The 18,867-nt window shown below is 43.5% G+C and overlaps 1 protein-coding gene across 1 annotated transcript; it reads left to right on the top strand.

Annotated features, from left to right (window-relative positions):
• Nucleotides 1–273: 273 nt before the first annotated feature.
• Nucleotides 274–18,274, top strand: foxk2b (forkhead box K2b). The gene is made up of 9 exons (XM_080904630.1): nucleotides 274–791; nucleotides 10,711–10,905; nucleotides 11,997–12,150; nucleotides 13,180–13,326; nucleotides 13,423–13,616; nucleotides 13,710–13,912; nucleotides 14,021–14,266; nucleotides 15,953–16,153; nucleotides 16,798–18,274. The coding sequence occupies exons 1-9, from the start codon at nucleotides 511–513 to the stop codon at nucleotides 16,998–17,000; spliced, it is 1,824 nt and encodes a 607-aa protein (XP_080760756.1). The 5' UTR covers nucleotides 274–510; the 3' UTR covers nucleotides 17,001–18,274.
• The last annotated feature ends 593 nt before the right edge of the window (nucleotides 18,275–18,867 follow it).

The following is an 18,867-nucleotide window of genomic DNA, read 5'->3' as shown; positions in this document are numbered from 1 at the left end:
TGGATCCTCGATTAATCGATTATATCGACGCACACTCGCAGATTATAGATCATCGGTAGAGGGGGTGATTGCTGCGACTGATTGCACGTGTAGACCCATCGATCCGCTCCTTTGCTCGTTTTTCGTCCCCCCGCAGCTTGCAGCTCTCCACCCAGCCATATGGGCCCCTCAACCGACCTTGAATCTGTCCTCGGATTAATTCTCGCGTGTGATTGGTCGGAGACGCGGAACCGCACCAGCTTCCCTGCTCGTGATTGGCTTTTAGCGCTGTCAGTAAAGCCATATCCTCCCCTTGCTCGATTTGGTAGCTAGCCTTTCTCTCGGCGGTGGGTCGGAGCCGCTGTCCCTGGCCTCGCATGTTCCCCTTTAGATTCCTGTTTTGAATTTGATGCCCCTCTTGTAGTTTTGCTTTATTTACACGCGCCTCTGAAGGACCACAGTCGGGCGTCCGTACTCCAGTGCTTTAGTTTCCCCCTGGTATTTTTGGCGTTTAGAGACTTTAACCCGAACATGGCTGTGGTGAGCGGATCGTCTGGGCCGGTTGCCCGGCTCGAGGGCCGTGAATTCGAATACATGATGAAAAAGCGCTCTGTGACCATCGGCCGGAACTCGTCGCAGGGCTCCGTGGACGTGAGCATGGGCCACTCCAGCTTCATCTCGCGGAGGCATCTGGAGATATTCACCGACGACAGCACCGGAGATTTTTACCTGAAATGTCTGGGTAAAAACGGGGTGTTTGTAGACGGAGTGTTCCTCAGACGGGGCGCCCCTCCTCTGCAGCTACCACGAATGTAAGTTACCCCTCTCAGTGAACATGTGGGCTCCCATCTGCAGCAGCCAGGCGGCTAAAGTTAACAACATTGGGTTTATGTAGGGTAGCAGTGGAGTCGACAGCACCACGTGTTTTAGCATGTTAGCAAGAACCCCGCATCCTGTTCCCAATGCCATTTTTCTTTGTTGACATTTTTGTTAGCAGCAGTGTTATTTAGCCGCCTGCCTAACTGCCACATTTCAGCCATAGTTAGCTAGTTAACCTAGTTAGCTAAAAATAATCAACTTAACTCGTAGCTACGGGGACGCTGTTGTTGACATTGAATGGTAGTGGTTTTTTCTCTTTCTGTCACGTGGGCACCCTTAAGCGAGAAATGCATTCTCGTGATACTGTAAACATCCGTCATTTCGGCCATGTCAACACGTTAGTTAGCGGTTAGCTGTAGCCTCCCTGTACTTGTGAATGGAGCTTCTGTTTGACCCCTAAACGTAAACAAACCTGGCGTCCCCGCCCTGTCTGCTCACAGCAGCTCAACCTGCAGGACCTTTGACCTCGGTCCGCACATATGGAGGTCATGACAGCTGTGTGTGCCATCCAACTGTTAAACACGATAATCACGTCTTTTCTGACATACATTGATGTCCTGAGAGGCTGGTTTCCGAGTTGCAGGTTGTAGCCTGCTTCTCGCCATTGTTTAACTATTAGGGGGCGATCGTGGCTCAAGAGTTGGGAGGTCGCCTTGTAATCGGAAGGTTGCCGGTTCGAGCCCCGGCTTGGACAGTCTCGGTCGTTGTGTCCTTGGGCAAGACACTTCACCCGTTGCCTACTGGTGGTGGTCAGAGGGCCCGGTGGCGCCAGTGTCCGGCAGCCTCGCCTCTGTCAGTGCGCCCCAGGGTGGCTGTGGCTACAATGTAGCTTGCCATCACCAGTGTGTGAATGTGTGTGTGAATGGGTGGATGACTGGATATGTAAAGCGCTTTGGGGTCCTTAGGGACTAGTAAAGCGCTATATAAATACAGGCCATTTACCATTTATTAGGCTTGATGACGTTGTTTTCTTGTGAAATACTCTATCAGCCAGACCGGGGACAGGTCTGATTGGTACTTCAGTTTGGTTTCTTTGTTCCAGTAAATCCCTGTATGAATGTAGCCCATGTTGTTTATACAGACACACTTACAGGTAATATTTTTTAAGGCATTATTTTTTGGGGGTACTGATTTGGCATTTTCAGAACTGGTGAATTGGCTATGAATTATTAGTAATTATGGAAACTGATAACTGGTATAAGGACTCGATACACATTTCCAGTTAAACCACTCCTCAAAAAAAAATTATATAAAAGTAATATAGCAAGCTTAAAAATAATATTGCCTACAGTCTACTAATATAGAAATGGTAGGATAGGCTAGCCTCCAAATCATAGGTGGAGCCCAGCCTTCACCAAATGTTACTGCAGGAAAGTTCATTATTCTGGATTTCAGTGTAATGGGGAAGCTGTTCAAAAGGAGCGGGGTTGTGGAGCTGCATGGTCACATTGTGATGTTTATTGCAACTTCATTGATAACCGCTACCTTACCTTTAAACACAGCTCTGCTGAATGTGCTATTCTGGGCTCCGGGCTTTTTACCCCTGACATGTACTCATTCTGGCAGATTTGTAGGAGCTACACTGCTGACCAGCCCAGAGTGGGGACAACTGTCTGTTTTTTTGTTTTTTTTTGTTTTTTTCCCTTTCTTTTTTTAAATGCCAAATATTGAAATATATATGCCAAAAACCAGCCGTAGCCAGGAAATAGCCATACCAGTAAATCAATGTTTTAAATGCTCAGTTATGGTTAAAAAAAAAAAAGTCATTTATTGTTTAATTTAATTGGCCAGTTCCCAAAATGTGCTAGTTTTAACGATCATTCCTTCATTTGTACTGATTCGGTTTTCATAATGGTGTCACTTTATTTTGTCATGTGATTATTTACTTTATTTACATTTTTTTTTCTACTGATGAATGAAATCTAAAATATATATGAATTTTAGAAATGAAGTATTTGAAGACATCACCTCGAAACGTTTCTGATCTGTGAAGAGACCCAACAATTAAAATAAGTAATATTTTAATTACTATCCGAAACTCACCTTCAACATAAATATTTGTTGCTGGACACCCTTTTTAAAATTTCTATACAATAATATATGTAAATCTCTGAAACAATTTGGTAAACTTTGAAAAATATATGTAGAGTATTAATTTTTAATTTTAAAAATTGCAAGTTTGTGAAATGTCTTAAAAATGTGCTGTTTTTAGTGTATTGTATTCAACCCAGATTTTTCCAAACCTTACCTGTGCTGAATACCATCCATACTATAGTCAGTAAAAAACATAATTAGATAAAATTACAACCAAAACTAAAACAAATCAGTTTTAAACAATAAAAACTAGACTGAATTGAGTAAACCCAGTCTGGAAAGCAACTGAAACTAAAGCGAATTTAAAACAAAATGTCAAAATGAAATGATCAGAAAATACAAGACTAAAGAACTTTTAGTGTGATTTTATTTTGGGTGTAATTTCAGCCTTGTAAGAAGAAGAGAGGGAAAACAACGATACATATTTTTCCTTGAACAGAAAGTATTCAGTCAGCCTTTTGCGTGTGATTCGGTTTAAAGAAAGAAAAAAAAAACTCCTGGTTTCCATTTTGCCAAAGCAGTTATCTGGGATTTAAGCGTGCCAGAAAGTGTTTAGTTTATTCACTGCAGTGCCCGGCAATGTCGACAAGCCTGCAAACTTCTGCCAGCTCTGGTCAGACTTTGCACACTGCTCTCAGCTATTGTGCAATATCTCAATATGAAAACACGTTTTACACAACACGGACTTGTTTTGACTTTAAGCAATTTCCAAATTGTCCCTTTGCAGAAAAATCTTTTCTGCAGGCATGTGCTTGAAAGCTGAATACATTTCTGCACTGCTCTTTTTCGGCAGCATACAAATAGGGCTGCCACGATTTGTCGACTAGTCACGATTACGTCGACTATCAAAATCGTCGACGACTGATTTAATAGTCGACGCGTCGTTTGAAACTTTGTACGATCACAAAAGACGCAGGAATAAGTGGCAGGATTTAAGAGTGTAATAACGGACTGAAACAGAAGATGGCAGCATTGCATGTACAAGGATGTCAGCTACCGTTAAACCCCGAAGAAGAAGAAGAAGAAGCAGCTGTGTCCCAGAATTCATAGCGCAGCCCAGCGCAGTTTCCAACAATGGCGGCAGCTAGTTAGTTTTAATATTACTCTTATTATTCTTTCTGGGTCACAAAATAAACGTTTAACATATTTTCAGGCGAGAATGTAGCTGTGTAAACCTCAAATATCGGCTCAGTTTATCAGGACACCACATATTTTCAAAAGCGCTCCGACGTTTTCGGAGACGTCTGTTACCCACTAGCTCGTTAGCGAGCCGGGGGCTAGGCTCACTAGCGACGTGAGAACACCGGACTCCCCGCAAATCGTTTTCAAACCCACCGCCGTCTTTCGCTACTCAGGTTAAATATATATGAGTCACTTAGATAACTTAAAAATGTTAGTTTGGCTTTCTTTAGTATTTTATTTGTTCCTGAGTAAATCGGTTTGGCTGAGATTAAAGTTATAGTTTTTACACAGCTGAATAAACGTCAAGCAGACAGCTGATTATCAGAAGTGTGAGATGCTCCAGAATATACTCCGGTGTCCTGTTATATTTTAGATAGCAAGGAGTTTATTAAACTTCACCGAAACAATCTGCAAATTTCATTAAAATTTAATAAACTATCATCTTGTCTTTATTTTTAGTTAGCACAGACCTTAAACACTTAAAGCTGTAAGCTAATGATAGTTATATAAGAGCAGATGCTGCTGGTGCAATAAGCTGTAGTTTTACGTCCAATGGATGATGATCTGATTAGTCGACTAATCGCAAAAATAATCGGTGACTAGTCGACTATCAAAATAATCGTTTGTGGCAGCCCTACATACAAACATCAGTGCATTCCCAAATGTAAAAGGCCTACAAGGATCAAGGAAGGAACAGCAGGGGTGTCAAATTCTCATATTGATCAGGCCAACTGTGAGCTTATAATCGCGGTTAATACGACTTCCATGAATGGAACACCACCCAGCTCGTGCTCACGTGTTTTAAAAGTAACCTTCATGTCACAGAAGACCCTTAAAAGAGCCTCGCTGCCCACGATAAGACGGGTGTAGCTGAGGAAGCAGATTGACAGCATGAGAGAACTCGTAGAGCCGCGGCTCAGGGGACAGGTCGGTTGTATTCCAGGGATTCCTTTTTGGTGATGTAAACGGAGTGAACAAAAAAGCAACAGCCTTCCCTTTCCCATCCTCCCTCCCCCTTCCCTGTCCTCTCCCACACCCCAAAATTCACTCCAAGTTGGTGCTCTTCCTGTCTTCTTTTGTTTACATTCTCTTGTGCAGGCTGGGTGGGGGTGAACATCAAGCGAAAGTCTTCAGCGAAACCAGCTTTGTTTGTTGCCGTCCTCACAGCTTAGCAGCGTAGCAACTGAGCATTTGGAGTTGAAGCCTCATTATTCACACAGAGGAAAATGAGAAAAAAAGGCTTCTGTGATTGCATGTTAGAAGGGGGGTGTTGGATACCGTAAACAGCTTTCCCCTCTCTGAGCCTCATTCAGACTGTGAAAATGGATATTAGAGTAGCCGAGGTGATTAGCACTTGTTACTTTGTGTCTTGCAAACAATGTCATTTTGTTACCTCTGAAATTAGGCCACCTCTGATCATTTCAAACAACACAGAAATGTTTGATATTTTTCTAATCTGTTTATTTAGTCATGAGCAGAAATGACAGATTGATTCTGATTGGATGTTAACGTTTTTGTTCATTACCTAAAATTCTTCGGAACATATTTGAAACTTACCTGCTGGTCCTTAAAGTTTATGTCACTACTGTGTCTGTGACTGGCAGCAGTTTGTCTGGTAAATGTGACGATGTGTTAAATCCTCTCAGCATAGTGTTTGTGGCCTGCGTTCATCCTTTTTTGAAACTCTGTAATTTTACTTGTGGATCAAGAGTGAAGTAGCCCCTGTCATCACAGTCCATACCTTGTACAGCGTCTGGGTTCATTCAGTGCACTTCAGAATCTTAACTGCACGTCGCTGGAAGCTGATGATAAATGCGTCTGTCGAATGCTAATTGGTTGACATGTGGGCAGGAAGGGAATGGGAGGACTGTGGGGCGGAAGTTTCCGAGATCAAAAAATACAGAATGAAAAGCACAGACAGTGGCTGCAGTGAACATTTGAAATTCAGCTCTTTTATTTTTTTTATACAGTAGCTTCGCTCTTCTCCACGGCTGGCTGATGGACCAACAACAGCACAAGTACGAGAGGCCCACCGACTGGTTGTTCCACATACTTTGCTCGCTGCTTCCATCTCTGCAGGTACACGGCCCATCCCCCGACTGCTAACAGATAGCAAACGCAGTAACCCTGCTGAACTTAAATTCCTCGTAAGCCAACTTTCATCAGATTGGTTACCCTTAGCAAGCAAAAAATATGAACAGCAGGTAGGTGGGGGTTTCGATTCGGGCAGCCAGAGCTGTCATCATATTAGTGATAACCCTCACTAACATCATACAGAGCTAAAAGTAGGACAAAAGTTCATTTTTGGCTCCAACAAATAGTAAGCACATTGACATTGGCGGCAATTTCTGTTAGCATCCACAACTGGAGCAGTCTCAATGTATGACAGGGGGAAAAAAACATTAATGGTTCCATTAATGTATAAATGCTGTTATAGCGCCATGGAAACCTGTTGTTATGTGGTCAATGTTAGTGCTGTGGAACTAGGTCAAAGTTCAGAGTCCGGCTGGATTTACACTTCTGCGGGAAATCTGTCCCAACTTGTTGTTGTTACCAGGTCCTCGTAACCTTACATCACAACTGTTAAGTTATTGTTGCGTGGAAATTACAGCGTAGGGTTAAAAGGAGTTTCGGGCTACAACTTAGATTCCTTGCTGCTGCATAAATTATGTGACTGACAAACTTTCCCGACACGTGCCATGTACGCTAGCTGCGTGTTGCTAGTTTTTCTACTGCTACACTTTTAAAGTTGTGCACCGCGATTATTAACAACAAACACTGGTTGCTTGGTTAGAGGCTTCAAGACCTCCTTAACATGTTTGCTTAACTTCACCCCCCAACTGGTCGCGGGAGATGACCGCCCCTCCCTGAGTCTCGCTGTGCCAGATGATTCTTCCTGTTAAACGGGAGTTTTGCCTTCCCACTGTCGCATAGTGCTTGCTCATAGGGAGTCATTTGATTGTTGGGGTTTTCTCTGTGTTATTGCAGGGTCTTTACCTTACAATATAACCCACTGAGCTGATGTTGTTGGAATTTTGTGCTGTAAATATCATCAAATTGAATTGAACTTTGGTCAAACAGTACCTTAAAAATACTCCCACTGTAAATTAAGACATTTGTTAAATTATCAAAATGGTTTCCTTCTATACTACTGCTACTTTCTGACCGTTGATTAACCAGCTGATTAATGGCCTACCTGTGCAGTATAGAAAGCAGAATAAGTATCATATATATTTCAAAATGCAGCAGTGTTCATTGACAGCAGGATGGTGTGCAGCGAAGACAAAGCAACCAAATTATTTTTAAGATTTTATGATTTACTGATATATTTAGATTTCATTGTTCCCACCCTGTCAGTTGCTACTCGCTGAAAGTGTCTGATGTTTATTTAAGGATCTTCTATATCTTTAACAGATCTACAGGGAAGGCACAACCCTTCCTGGAAAGGGTGCATGAATAATCAAAGCGTCCCCCCTCACCTCACCAGCCAGGCTCCAAAAAGTGTTTCAGTCTCCTCCTGTTAGCGACAAAGCTAATTTGAGATGTAGGTGTCGAGGATAGAGTTCTCTCAGCAGATGCCAGCTCAGTGAGGGCCTGGCAGAAAAAACCCTGCTGTGCCTGGCAGACTTCAGCTAAGTAAAATGTGTCCCTGCACGGTCTCCAGGGCGTCAGGCAGCCATTTAGAAGAGTTCTTTCTAATCAGACTGTGACTGCTGCGAGACCTCCTCCTCGACTCTTTCCCTTCATCTCCTCTCGTGTACGGCAGCCGTGAAGCTGCTGTCAAATCCAGAATCGTTTCATTAAAAACATCCACTTGAAATCTTAGTTTCTAAGATTTTTTTTTTTTTTTTTTTTTTGCACGAACTTGAGCGTCAGTCATAACTTCACGTTCATAGATTGGATTAATAGTAACTGCAAGGTTTTATATTTGTCTGTCTTTTCCTTGCTTAGGTGGTTGCATTGTTTTCAGTCAGAACGCAGCTTAATGGTGTATTTATTTCCTGACCGAGTGTTGGACCGCTTCCCATCCAGTGTGTTCTTAGTCTTACTTCCCTTATTTTCCAATTTCTGTGTCAGTGAAATTGTCTTTTCTTCTTCTTTCGTCCTTCATAGCTGCTACAAATCACAAATGAAAAATTTTCAATGCAGGTGTTAGGCAACAGCCAGCCGGTTGGTGAAACTGAGGTAATCCTGGGCCTCGGTGAGGCCTGCGGTTCATCCGCCGACTGAAACGGCTTGTTTTAGCTCCTCTTTTTAATCACTCGCTTGTGATTAAGCTGCCCCTCGAAAAAAGATTTGAACAGTGGGTGAGTGGGGCTTCTGTGCTCACAGAGCTGTCTGACAGGGAGCCGTTTGGGTCTCATTGGGATTTCTTGTACATATGTTGAGACTTGGTAATGTCCAGCTGGTGCATCTGGTCGCTTGAGTTCAGAACCAACTTTTAAGCATCAATAACAGAGTTGAGCAACACAGTGGCCTTACCTATAGAGATTTCCCTCATGTATCGAAGACGTGCCTATTAGGCGACTGGTGAGGCTGTTGGCCATTGATGTAAGTTAATGTATGGTTTAAATGTGACTTGTAATCTTAAGCACTAAATACATCTGAATACATTACTCTTGTTGCATTAACCAGGCAGGTGTGTGTTTGTGATGGGCTGAAATGAATTGGACAAAATTTAATACGTTATTATAAAAAATGGGATCTACTGCAGGTGCCACTCCTGAACTAGATAAAGACTGAATGAACCAACAGCAAGAGAGCCTAACTGTGATACCACAGTTTCAATAATAAAACTTCAGTCTTTTGTTGAACACTGAACGGTTTCCCAAAACGCCTGATTACTCCTCGGATGATGTTCAGCAGTATAGGGACGGATGTTGAAAAGATTGTATTGATGCCATGTCTTTATCAGTTCTGGATAACTGGTGTAACTGTTTGTATTTTTATTAGTTTTTTGAGGTGCGTAAAAGCCCCGCTGCCACGATCAAAGGAATTGGCAGCCTTTGATTCCCATGGACTGGACCATCAGCAAAAGCAACGTTGTTATTATATATGTATTTTTGTAATAATGAAAAGAGCAGCGACAACCTCGTTCACTAAGAGAAAAACGGAACATGTAGCAGATCTAACCTAGAATCGAAGAGACCACAGTCGATTGAACACTTCCTCATTTGACGATGCACCAACAACAATTTCTGCATTTCCTGCAGCGAGTTGGAAGGCAATCTGGGAAAATAAATGAAGGCTGCAAGGAAGCTGGATAAAACAGATGAGTGAATTAAGTCCCACACTGTTTGCATATTACATGTGGCTGATGTGACGGTCTTAAATAACTTCCTGAGCTATAACTGCTGGGATTTTAATTAATAATTACCCGTCCAATATTTAGTTTTGTTTTATGAAGCAGGCTTTCGTGTGTGCTGTGCAAACTGTGATTTTCATGATAGTCACTGTATGGCTGTATAAGGCGTATCCTCAGAGTTCTCGGAGGATCTCAGCCCATTCATTGTTGTCAACTCTCACACCCACAACTTCTTTTTTTTTTCCCCCCCAGACAGTTTGAGGGTCAATGACATGCTCATTCCTTTCCTGTTCCAGCAGCACTCTATAACATTAGTCCCTCTTGTTCTTCATATGCAGTTTTGTATACGTTGTGTAACTGTTTATGTAAACCAACACTCAGTATTTCTGTTTATCCTGTAGTTTAAAATAAAAAATCTGAAAATGAGTAAACAGCTGTGAGATCCACAGCTGTTGGGATTTCTTTAGATCTCCTATATCCGCCAGTCTAAAATTCACAACCTCTGGACCACACCTGTCTGAATCTTTGAACTCCTGCTGCTGCATCATGTATACAATCACACACTCAGCTGTGCAGTCTGCCTGTACAAACCTTTGTGAAAGACGGGGTCACGCTAAAGAGTTTGCTGAATTTGAGTGTGGTACTGCAATAGGATGCTGCTGTTGCAACAAGTCTGTTAAATTTCTTCACTCTTAAATTTTTTCTCTTTGCAACAATAAAGCTCAGAGTTGATCGTGGAATGTCTGAGGACCAACGCAACTCCACCAGCACTCTGACTCTATAAGCGCAGAGCTCCAATCCTCCGCCGGCATCGGCACAAAAGCTGTGCTGGGAGCTTCATGGCTTCATGGCGTGTGGCTGTTCGTGCTGCATCAAAGTCATTGAGCAACAGATGAATTGTTAAATGACAAAGTTTCTTCATTTTTTTTTCCACTTATTTCTTACAATTTAAGGAATCGCATTGACAGATTTCTTTCATTTGCTACAGCAACATTTCCCAATCATGTTTGTAAAAGAATTTGAAAATATTGAAGACTTACTGTTGTAATTGTGCTTCTTCTTATGTTGTGATCTCTGCGATTCAATGTGCAGTTAAAACTTCTGTTCATTGACAGACGTTGCCGTGCTTTATGTGTAAATGAGTTTGAGCGCTGAATAATACCTCACAAACCTCTAAACCAAGAATGTCAGAGGTTCGTGTCACCTGTGAATTACAGTTTTCATTGACAGCTGCTGAGTTTTTAAAATTCTGTGGGTTCCCTGTTTTGCAGGTGCACGTTCAGGTTCCCCAGCACAAACATCAAGATCGCATTTACGGCCCTGTCCAGCGGGAAGAAAGTGAAGCGAGAGGCGCCCGAGTCCCCCGTGAAGCCAGTGCAGCCCCAGATCTCCCCGCTGACCATCAACATTCCAGAAAACATTGCTCACCTAATGAGTCCTCTGCCATCGCCTACTGGCACCATTAGGTATTCATTACTGGAAATGATGTATTCAGCAGTAGATGTGGGATTGAAGTCTGAATTTATTTTTTTTTAAATGGCTTAAATATGCAAATTCTAATGTGCCTCACAGGTGAATGCTGGGTATTTAACCAGAGTGCATATTGCATAGATTTATGCAGGAGAGAGGCGTGTTAATAAGAGAACCCTGAATTTAAATGTGGGAGAATTCAAAAAAATGTGTTTTTAAAAAAAACTATGAGTTGACCCGACACAGGCAACGATGGAAAAGAGTTAAAACTGGGACAAACTCTCTTACGTGTAAACAAACTTGTATGTTTGTATGTACTAGAATTATTTTAATAAGCAAAAATCAATATTCAGTCAATTTAACTGAAGATTACATTAGTGGCTGATCCTGGATCAGTGCACAGGGTTATAGAACGCTCTCCCACGCTGCCTTAGTTTACCTTAAGGTGTCAGCTGACCTCGACATGTTCACTGTATATTGATCAGCTTAAGCTTAGTCCTCCAGCCACAGGGCTCAGAGAGGAAAGCGGATCCATCTCTCACACTCAGATCCTCTCAGCCAGATGGCTGCTTTCTTCTGACATGTACGCCATCTGTAAAATGTAAACATCAGTGTTCTGCTGTTAAGAAACAAACATTTAGACCGACGCTCGAGGCAGCAGGTGCTGTATATGCAGGGGTCGTGAGGCAGTGCATTTTTGTTTGGTGCACCCGCATCTCCAGAGCCAGACATGAAATATGCAAATCATCCTTTACATTAGGCCTGTTCGCCCCCTGGTTTTTCACACTGTTCACCAGATAATTAGACTTGATCAAGGTTTTAAAGCTGCGCTGCTTTAGGCCTGATTGTGGTGATTGCAGTGTTCCCGTGCGATCTGGGTGGTAGAGCGATTTGCATAGATGTCGTCGGAAAGCGTGTCACTGCAGCAAAGACTGCGGATGAGCAGAGCCAGCGAATGTAGTGACACCATTTCTGAAAAATACCAGGCGCTTATGTTGAGGTTTAATCCAAACATAATGTTGGCTGTTTATGCTTCAGCATAAAATCTCCTGGCAGCTGACTGTCCTCTTTTGTTTTGTTGCTGCAGTGCTGCTAATTCCTGCCCCTCCAGCCCTCGGGGTGCAGGCTCCTCAGGCTACAGGATGGGTGGTCGCATGGTCAGCTCTGCAGAACTGCAGCTCATAAACGACAACTCCCAGCCTGAGAACGATAAAGAGGCCTCTGGAGGGGACAGTCCCAAGGTGAGAATTCCCAGCCCCCTCCAAACTTCAGCCTTGGTCCAACATTTAATCACTTATTTCACTTTCCTGCGTCACACTTCACTTCAGACTATGTAACTCATTCCTTGCTAGATATCTTTTATGGATAACATGCAATAGGGCATGAATATGATTCTTGAAATATAAAATTATAATCCTTTAACTCAAAATGCAAATTATTATTGATGTTCACTGACTTGTGTATGTGTGATGTGTGGTGATTTATAGTGAAACAGCTTGAAACAACCTTTTTATTAACCTGATGGCATCTGAATGCCTCCTGGTTCGACCCTGAATTAGTATGCGAGTGTATAACCTGCGATGCACAGTTCGTGCTGGCCTGCAGGCTCTCTGCGGATGCCCCCACGGGATCAACCGTTAGACTTGAAGCCAACAACCAACTGTTGCATGCCTCTGAAAGCAGATGGTGAGAGTGATAAAGGCAGCTGCTGGCAGCCATTAACAGTCCTTCTACAGGTTCACCTATTAACACCTGATGAGTTTAACTTCTGACCAAAGATTCTCTTTTGGTCATCTCAGCTGCACTAAATGGTGACGAGCTTTTAATTTACAGCTTTTAAAGCTGCTGCTGTAAAAGAAGCAAACATGAATGTAAAGGTGGAAACTAAGATGAAGATGCTGTGACGGTCAGATTAATGAGATTGAAGCATTTGTCTCCTTTTCTCCTCCTTCTTCTTTTTCTTCTCCTCCTCCTCCTCCTCCTCCTTCTCCTTGTCCTCCTCGGAGCTTTTGTCAAACATTACCAGCAGCTGAGGTTATTTTGCAGCCTGCAGCTGTCTCTAGTCTAGTTTCTTGCATACCTTCAGCATCGGAGCTGAAATCTATCACGACGCTCCGTCGCTGTGGGAAAAGTGACGCATGTCTGAATGACAGTCACTTTAGGAGAACCAGCAGTGTTATGTATTCATGTCTGTTGAAAGCTTGCTTCATGTGCGCTGCACAGGTAATTTGCTCTGGTGTCTAAATCTGCGTCCTGTCCCTTCCCCACAGGACGACTCCAAACCTCCGTACTCCTATGCACAGCTGATAGTCCAGGCCATAACGCTGGCTCCGGACAAGCAGCTCACACTAAATGGAATTTACAATCACATCACAAAGAACTATCCTTACTACAGGACGGCAGATAAGGGCTGGCAGGTGCGTTTCTTTGCCTCAGTGTACAGATTCCTCAGAGACGGTCACACACGTGACCTCAGTCATCAATAAGTAACTCGAGACTGTTCTCTGTTGCAGAACTCGATCCGTCACAATCTGTCTCTGAACCGTTATTTTATCAAAGTGGCACGGTCGCAGGAGGAGCCCGGCAAAGGTTCATTCTGGAGGATAGACCCGTCCTCGGAGGCCAAGCTCATCGAGCAGGCCTTCAGGAAACGAAGGCCGCGGGGCGTCCCCTGCTTCAGGACCCCACATGGACCCCTCTCTTCCAGGTTTGGCTGCATCCTCCCGTGACAAATTTAATGGTACATTTTAGCGGACGTGGTGTGATTTTTCTCATTCCAACAACTCCTTCTGACTCTCAGGAGTGCCCCGGCATCTCCCAATCACTCAGGGGTGCTCTCTGCGCACTCCAGCGGTGTCCAGACCCCTGACAGCCTTTCCCGAGAGGGCTCCCCAGTTCCCCTGGAGCTGGAGACTTCCTCTGCTCCCACCCCAGTGTCCACCACAGCAGTCCAGCCCAAACTGGCAGTGATCAAGGAAGCACGCTTTGCACAAAACACACCAGGTGTGAGACGACACTTTGCGCCACACATACTGACTGCGCGACTCTTTTCTGTTTCTTGTTCGATGTGTTAAAACTTCTGTGCACCTCGATTTTTTTTTGCTGTGCCAGGCTCGCCTGTTAACAACCAGCCGGTACTCATAGCAGTCCAGCGTCAGTTACCTCAAACCATCAAGCCAGTGACTTACACCATGGCCTCCCCAGTGAGCACCAGCACCTCCCAGCCCACTGTCCAGACTGTCCACGTCCTGCAGCAGATCCCCGCAGGGTCGCTCAGCCCCGCCACTGTCATCGCCCAGCCAGCCACCATCATCAAGAGCGAGACGCAGGAGAATGGAGAGCACACAGAGGTCAAAGGTGAGCCAGCAGCTAGGGCATTAAATTCTCTACAAGGAGTGTTTTGGCTTTGAATTTTGTCAGAGTGAAATGCTTGGCTTCTAACCCTGCTTCAATTCTTCACCATATTACACAATATTACCTTAATCCAAGACTTGGGGATGGTTTCCCGAAGAGAGATTTTCCTTCTAACCATGTAAAATAAAGATTTCCTTCATCAGTATTAATAACTGTTGTTAATTTATTACTAATTTAAAGACGATTTTGGCGAAATATTGACATAATGAAAAGATGAGCAGCGAAGGAGGTGCCAGACTTCAAACAAGACATGGGCGCCATTTTTACTAGCTTGTAGCATTCCTACAACAAGGGACACCCCACTGTGCTCTGTGAGCCCGAAGATGCCGAGGGTCACCGTGATTAGCCACATTGAATCTTTTTAACTAATTAATAGGCTGGATAATTTAGTGGCTTTGCTCTTAAACTTTTATTCTTCCACAACTCAGAAACAAAGTCATGATTAAAAATATGATGGACTAATATAAGCGACCAATATTTAGACGGTTCATGAAGTTGTGTTTAATTTGAGACCCTTTAATCTGCAGGGTTATCTCATTATCAACAGCTAAAGGCTCTGATTTCATGTTGATCCAGTTCCAGCAGTTTCTAACACGCGCTTTCATTTTTAGCTCATCCAGTCAAAGGATTGAGCTCATGTCATGGCAAAGTGTCCATCTGTTTGTTCATTTTGGCTAGTTGTGCAACACAGTCAGTCAATGACAAGAGAATCTAAAGTAAAGGAAGATTTGCATTAACCTGCGATGGAAGGAGGTAAAGTTTAAGTCTCTACACAGACTTGTACTGTGCAACAAAATGAGTAATCATAATAAAATGACATGAAATTAAAGGAGTTAGTAGCAGAACCAAGTTTAAAAGACTAACTCTTTCCACAGGAAGACATTTGAGCCCCGCTGTAGCCTTAATAACGAGTTTTGATACCTCAGTAGTTTCTGGGTTTTTCCATGGTTAGCTGCAGAGACCACCATCACTGACCTCTGATGCAAACACACTCGCGTTGTTCTATAAGCACGTCTGATATGTGACAAACTCAACTTCAAGGGTTACTCCCAGTCTGCTTCCAAGAGCTAAAGAGTTTAGCATCTCAACCAGAAGCTTGGAAATTCGACAATCTTGTATTTATTTTCTGTGACAATATTTCTTGAACCAGACTTCACGTCTTCCAAAGTTTCACTTGGTTAAAAGAAGCAGCTTTTAAAACAGTCATTCAGCTGCTGCTGCCATTCATGGTCGCAGTATTTTTGAATGCATCAACTTTCTAATCGGATCAAGTGATCCGATTAGAAAATTTCTCAAAAATGTGACAGTCTAATCTGAGATTCTGCCTTTTTTTTAACTTTGACAGTTGTTTGAAGTCACATGATCAAACGTGTCATGTTAAGAAAGGTTGGGGGGGGGAAGCCCCAGGATTTGGCACAGCTTCATGAAAGTCACCTCGGTGTTGTTCTGAAAACATTTCGCTGTTTGCTGTACCCCAAACACCGAGCGCCTCAGCAGATCTGATCGCTTGCACTCGGTGTTTGTTTGGTGTCACACAACTGACTGAGCCCTGCTCATACCTCATTCTAACACTTGTGATGAGTTTCCACCACTAAAGCCGGTGTTTGTGTTTGTGTTCCTCATCCTCAGTCAAAGTAGAGACGGTTCCTACCATCACCTCTATAGGTCCCTCCAGTCGGATCATCCAGAGCTCCCAAGCAGCCACCCCCCTGCAGACTGTTACCATAGTTCAGCAGGCCCCCATGGGTCAACACCAGCTGCCTGTTAAGGCCATCACACAGAATGGCACCCATAGCATCACCACTGCCATCCAGGGACCCTCCAGCTCAGGTGAGACACAGGAACACTTAGCAGGGACATCAAGGCTGGTTCAAGTCGAGATGTTTTAGATGCTTAGATGGAACTGAGACATTATTGCTTTTACGTCTGGTGGTGTATGGGGTATGAAGCTTAGAAACAAGCATGCTCTCTTGTTGCTTTTGGTGTAATGTGCCAGAATAGCCACTGGACATTTAAGCAACTATTCTTTTCCTTCTGGATTTTGACATCTGGATGTTAGAGGACAAAATAAAAAAATAAACTAACGCTTATTTTACTGAAACCTGTTAAATCATCTTTATAAACACGACCACAGCATCTAGAGGGAGAGATCCCTAGTGAGGCCTCCAATCAGAATAAAGCATGCTACAGGGGAGGGGGAAGTGGGCTGGCTTTCACAAAGGCTAATAAATGAGAACTATTTTGAACAAACCACACAAATTGAAGTTAAACACGAGATCCAGCAGCAGCGTCGCCACAGAGAATTTTTCTGCCTCCTCTGGATCTGAAAAGGTTTTTGGTGTGCTCACTTGCGGCAGCTGATCCAAACCACACATCCCACAGGCCTTCTGCTTCTAGATGTTATTGAACCACAGCTCAACAGTGAAGTGTTTCCTCTTTTAACCCTCGTCTTCCTGCTTGTTTCCCCCAAACAGCCTCAGCTGTGGCAAGCCCCCTCCACTTGCTGGCGGCCCACGCCTCCGCCTCGGCCTCCCTCCCCACCAAGCGGCAGAACGGGGACCAGCCTGCCGAGCAGCCGGAAGCCAAGCGCAGCAAGTCTGAAGAAGAGCCTGCCCCGGCCGGCGCACCAGATTCAGTCTCGTCGGCAGCTAACGACCAAGGCAGCCAACCCAACTAGTTCGTTTCCACACGCAGCGCGCCACCACCACCACTCGCTCCCCCTCCTAATCCACAGTTTCTCTCTCTCTCTCTCGTCCTCGTTGTTAGTTTTGTTTCTCCTCCTCCTCCTACCACAGCCGCCCGAGGTGCCAAACGGAGAAGATTCTGTTCCTTTTCATTTTGGATAATCTTGTTTTACACCATCAAAGATTAACTAAAAAAAATTGTCTGCCCCTTTAAAGACTGGAATGTGGGTTGAGAAGAAAATATAGGAATGGGACAAAGGTGAACTTGTAGGTGTCCCACCCCCCTGAGCCCCTGAAACTGGAGAGTGACTGAAGCGAGACCACAGGAAGCCTTAACAACAATTAACACTTAAGAGCTGACCTTTGACCTCAAGTGATCCCACTAGGAGAGACCCTGACTCGGCTCAGGCTGGATGCTGCCTTTCTGCCGCGTCTACCTCAGAGCGGATCGGAGACTCCGGCAGCCAACAGAGAACATCTCTCCCCACTGACCCGTCGGGAAGCGTGACGTGACCAACCAAGCGGCGAGCGCGATGAGCATTCAGTGGTTAGATTTAAAAAATGAATTTAAATTAGACTTTCAGAAAGGGATCAACTCGGAGCCAATATTCCTGAAACTCTGGCAGCTAGCCTCTCATGATACTGACCTTCCTTAATCGCAGCTGTACGTAGATATGCAGTATTTTGTTGTTCAAAATGTGGAGCGTAGGGTCTTTGTTTTTGTTTTGTTTTTTTAAACTGTGTTTTCACTTATCTAGAAGAGAAATAATTTAATTAAAGGAAGCGTACAAAACGGTGAGGTCGGTGACATTTCGGTAACCAAGATAGAAATCTCACTTTCGGTTTTGTTCTATTTTTTTTTTTTTTTTTTTTCCTGTTCAGTGAAACAGTAACTTTTTTTCATAAACTTTATTTCCCTCGTTCTGACATATCCGTATGAAATTGCTTCGTTACGCCTACATATTTTAATACGTGCACAGATAACCGATATAAGCATATGAAATCTCCTTGTGTAGTTCCAGATGTTGACCTTGCATGTGTCCGACAACAGATGTTGTTAAATGTAAATTGAAGAGGAAAAAAAAAGACTGCTTTGTCCCAACCAGACCTGCACTTAATTGAATGTTTGTGTTTTATTTTCCCTTTTGTTTTTTGTTTTCTGTTTCTCCTCACACCCGCCGCCGCCTCCTCCTCCTCCTCCTCCTCCTCCTGGTCCTTCCCGGCTGTGTTGACGTTGTGGTGTTGGCTAACCCCGCCCAACCCCCCCTTTTGCTTAATTAACTTTTGCTCTGTTCTGGTGAACCAGTGAGTCTTTTTCCTTTTTATTTTTTATTTTTATTTTTTTTCTTCCTGATTGTACATGTTTCAACCAACAGTAAAAGGAAACAAAAATGTTTGTTCTGCTTCAGTGGAGAAATGCTTTTTTTTTTTTTTTTTTTTTTTTTTTTTAAATAAATTAATTTAACGTCCTTTTTTTTCCCCCCCTTATCTTTTGCTTCCGTGGTGCATCTATATAGTGTGTGTGGTTCTTTTCCCCTTTCAGTAAATGGTAAACAATGTGGTTATAGTTCCACTCCTCCACCAGGGGGCAGCATTGGAACATCTTTAAATATGTCAGCTGGTGAGAAAAGCATGTTTATCATGTTCTCTAACATATTAGTGCTCAGTTGGTGACCTCATAAGTCTTGAGCCACTCCTCCTTTTTTGTTGTTTTTATGTTAAGAAAACGGGGAAATAGGTTCTAACATCCATTGAAAAACAATATAAGACAAAAATCAAGTTGTTCATTTGACCAAATTAATTCTCCACAGCACCACAACTCTTTCAGACAGCTTCCTTGTAATTTAAGTACTCATAAGG

This window comes from Rhamphochromis sp. 'chilingali' (assembly GCF_963969265.1).
Source record: "Rhamphochromis sp. 'chilingali' genome assembly, chromosome: 15".
NCBI classification, from domain to species: domain Eukaryota; kingdom Metazoa; phylum Chordata; class Actinopteri; order Cichliformes; family Cichlidae; genus Rhamphochromis; species Rhamphochromis sp. 'chilingali'.
Note: the sequence above shows the minus strand (reverse complement) of the source record. Positions and strands in the feature narration are given on the sequence as shown.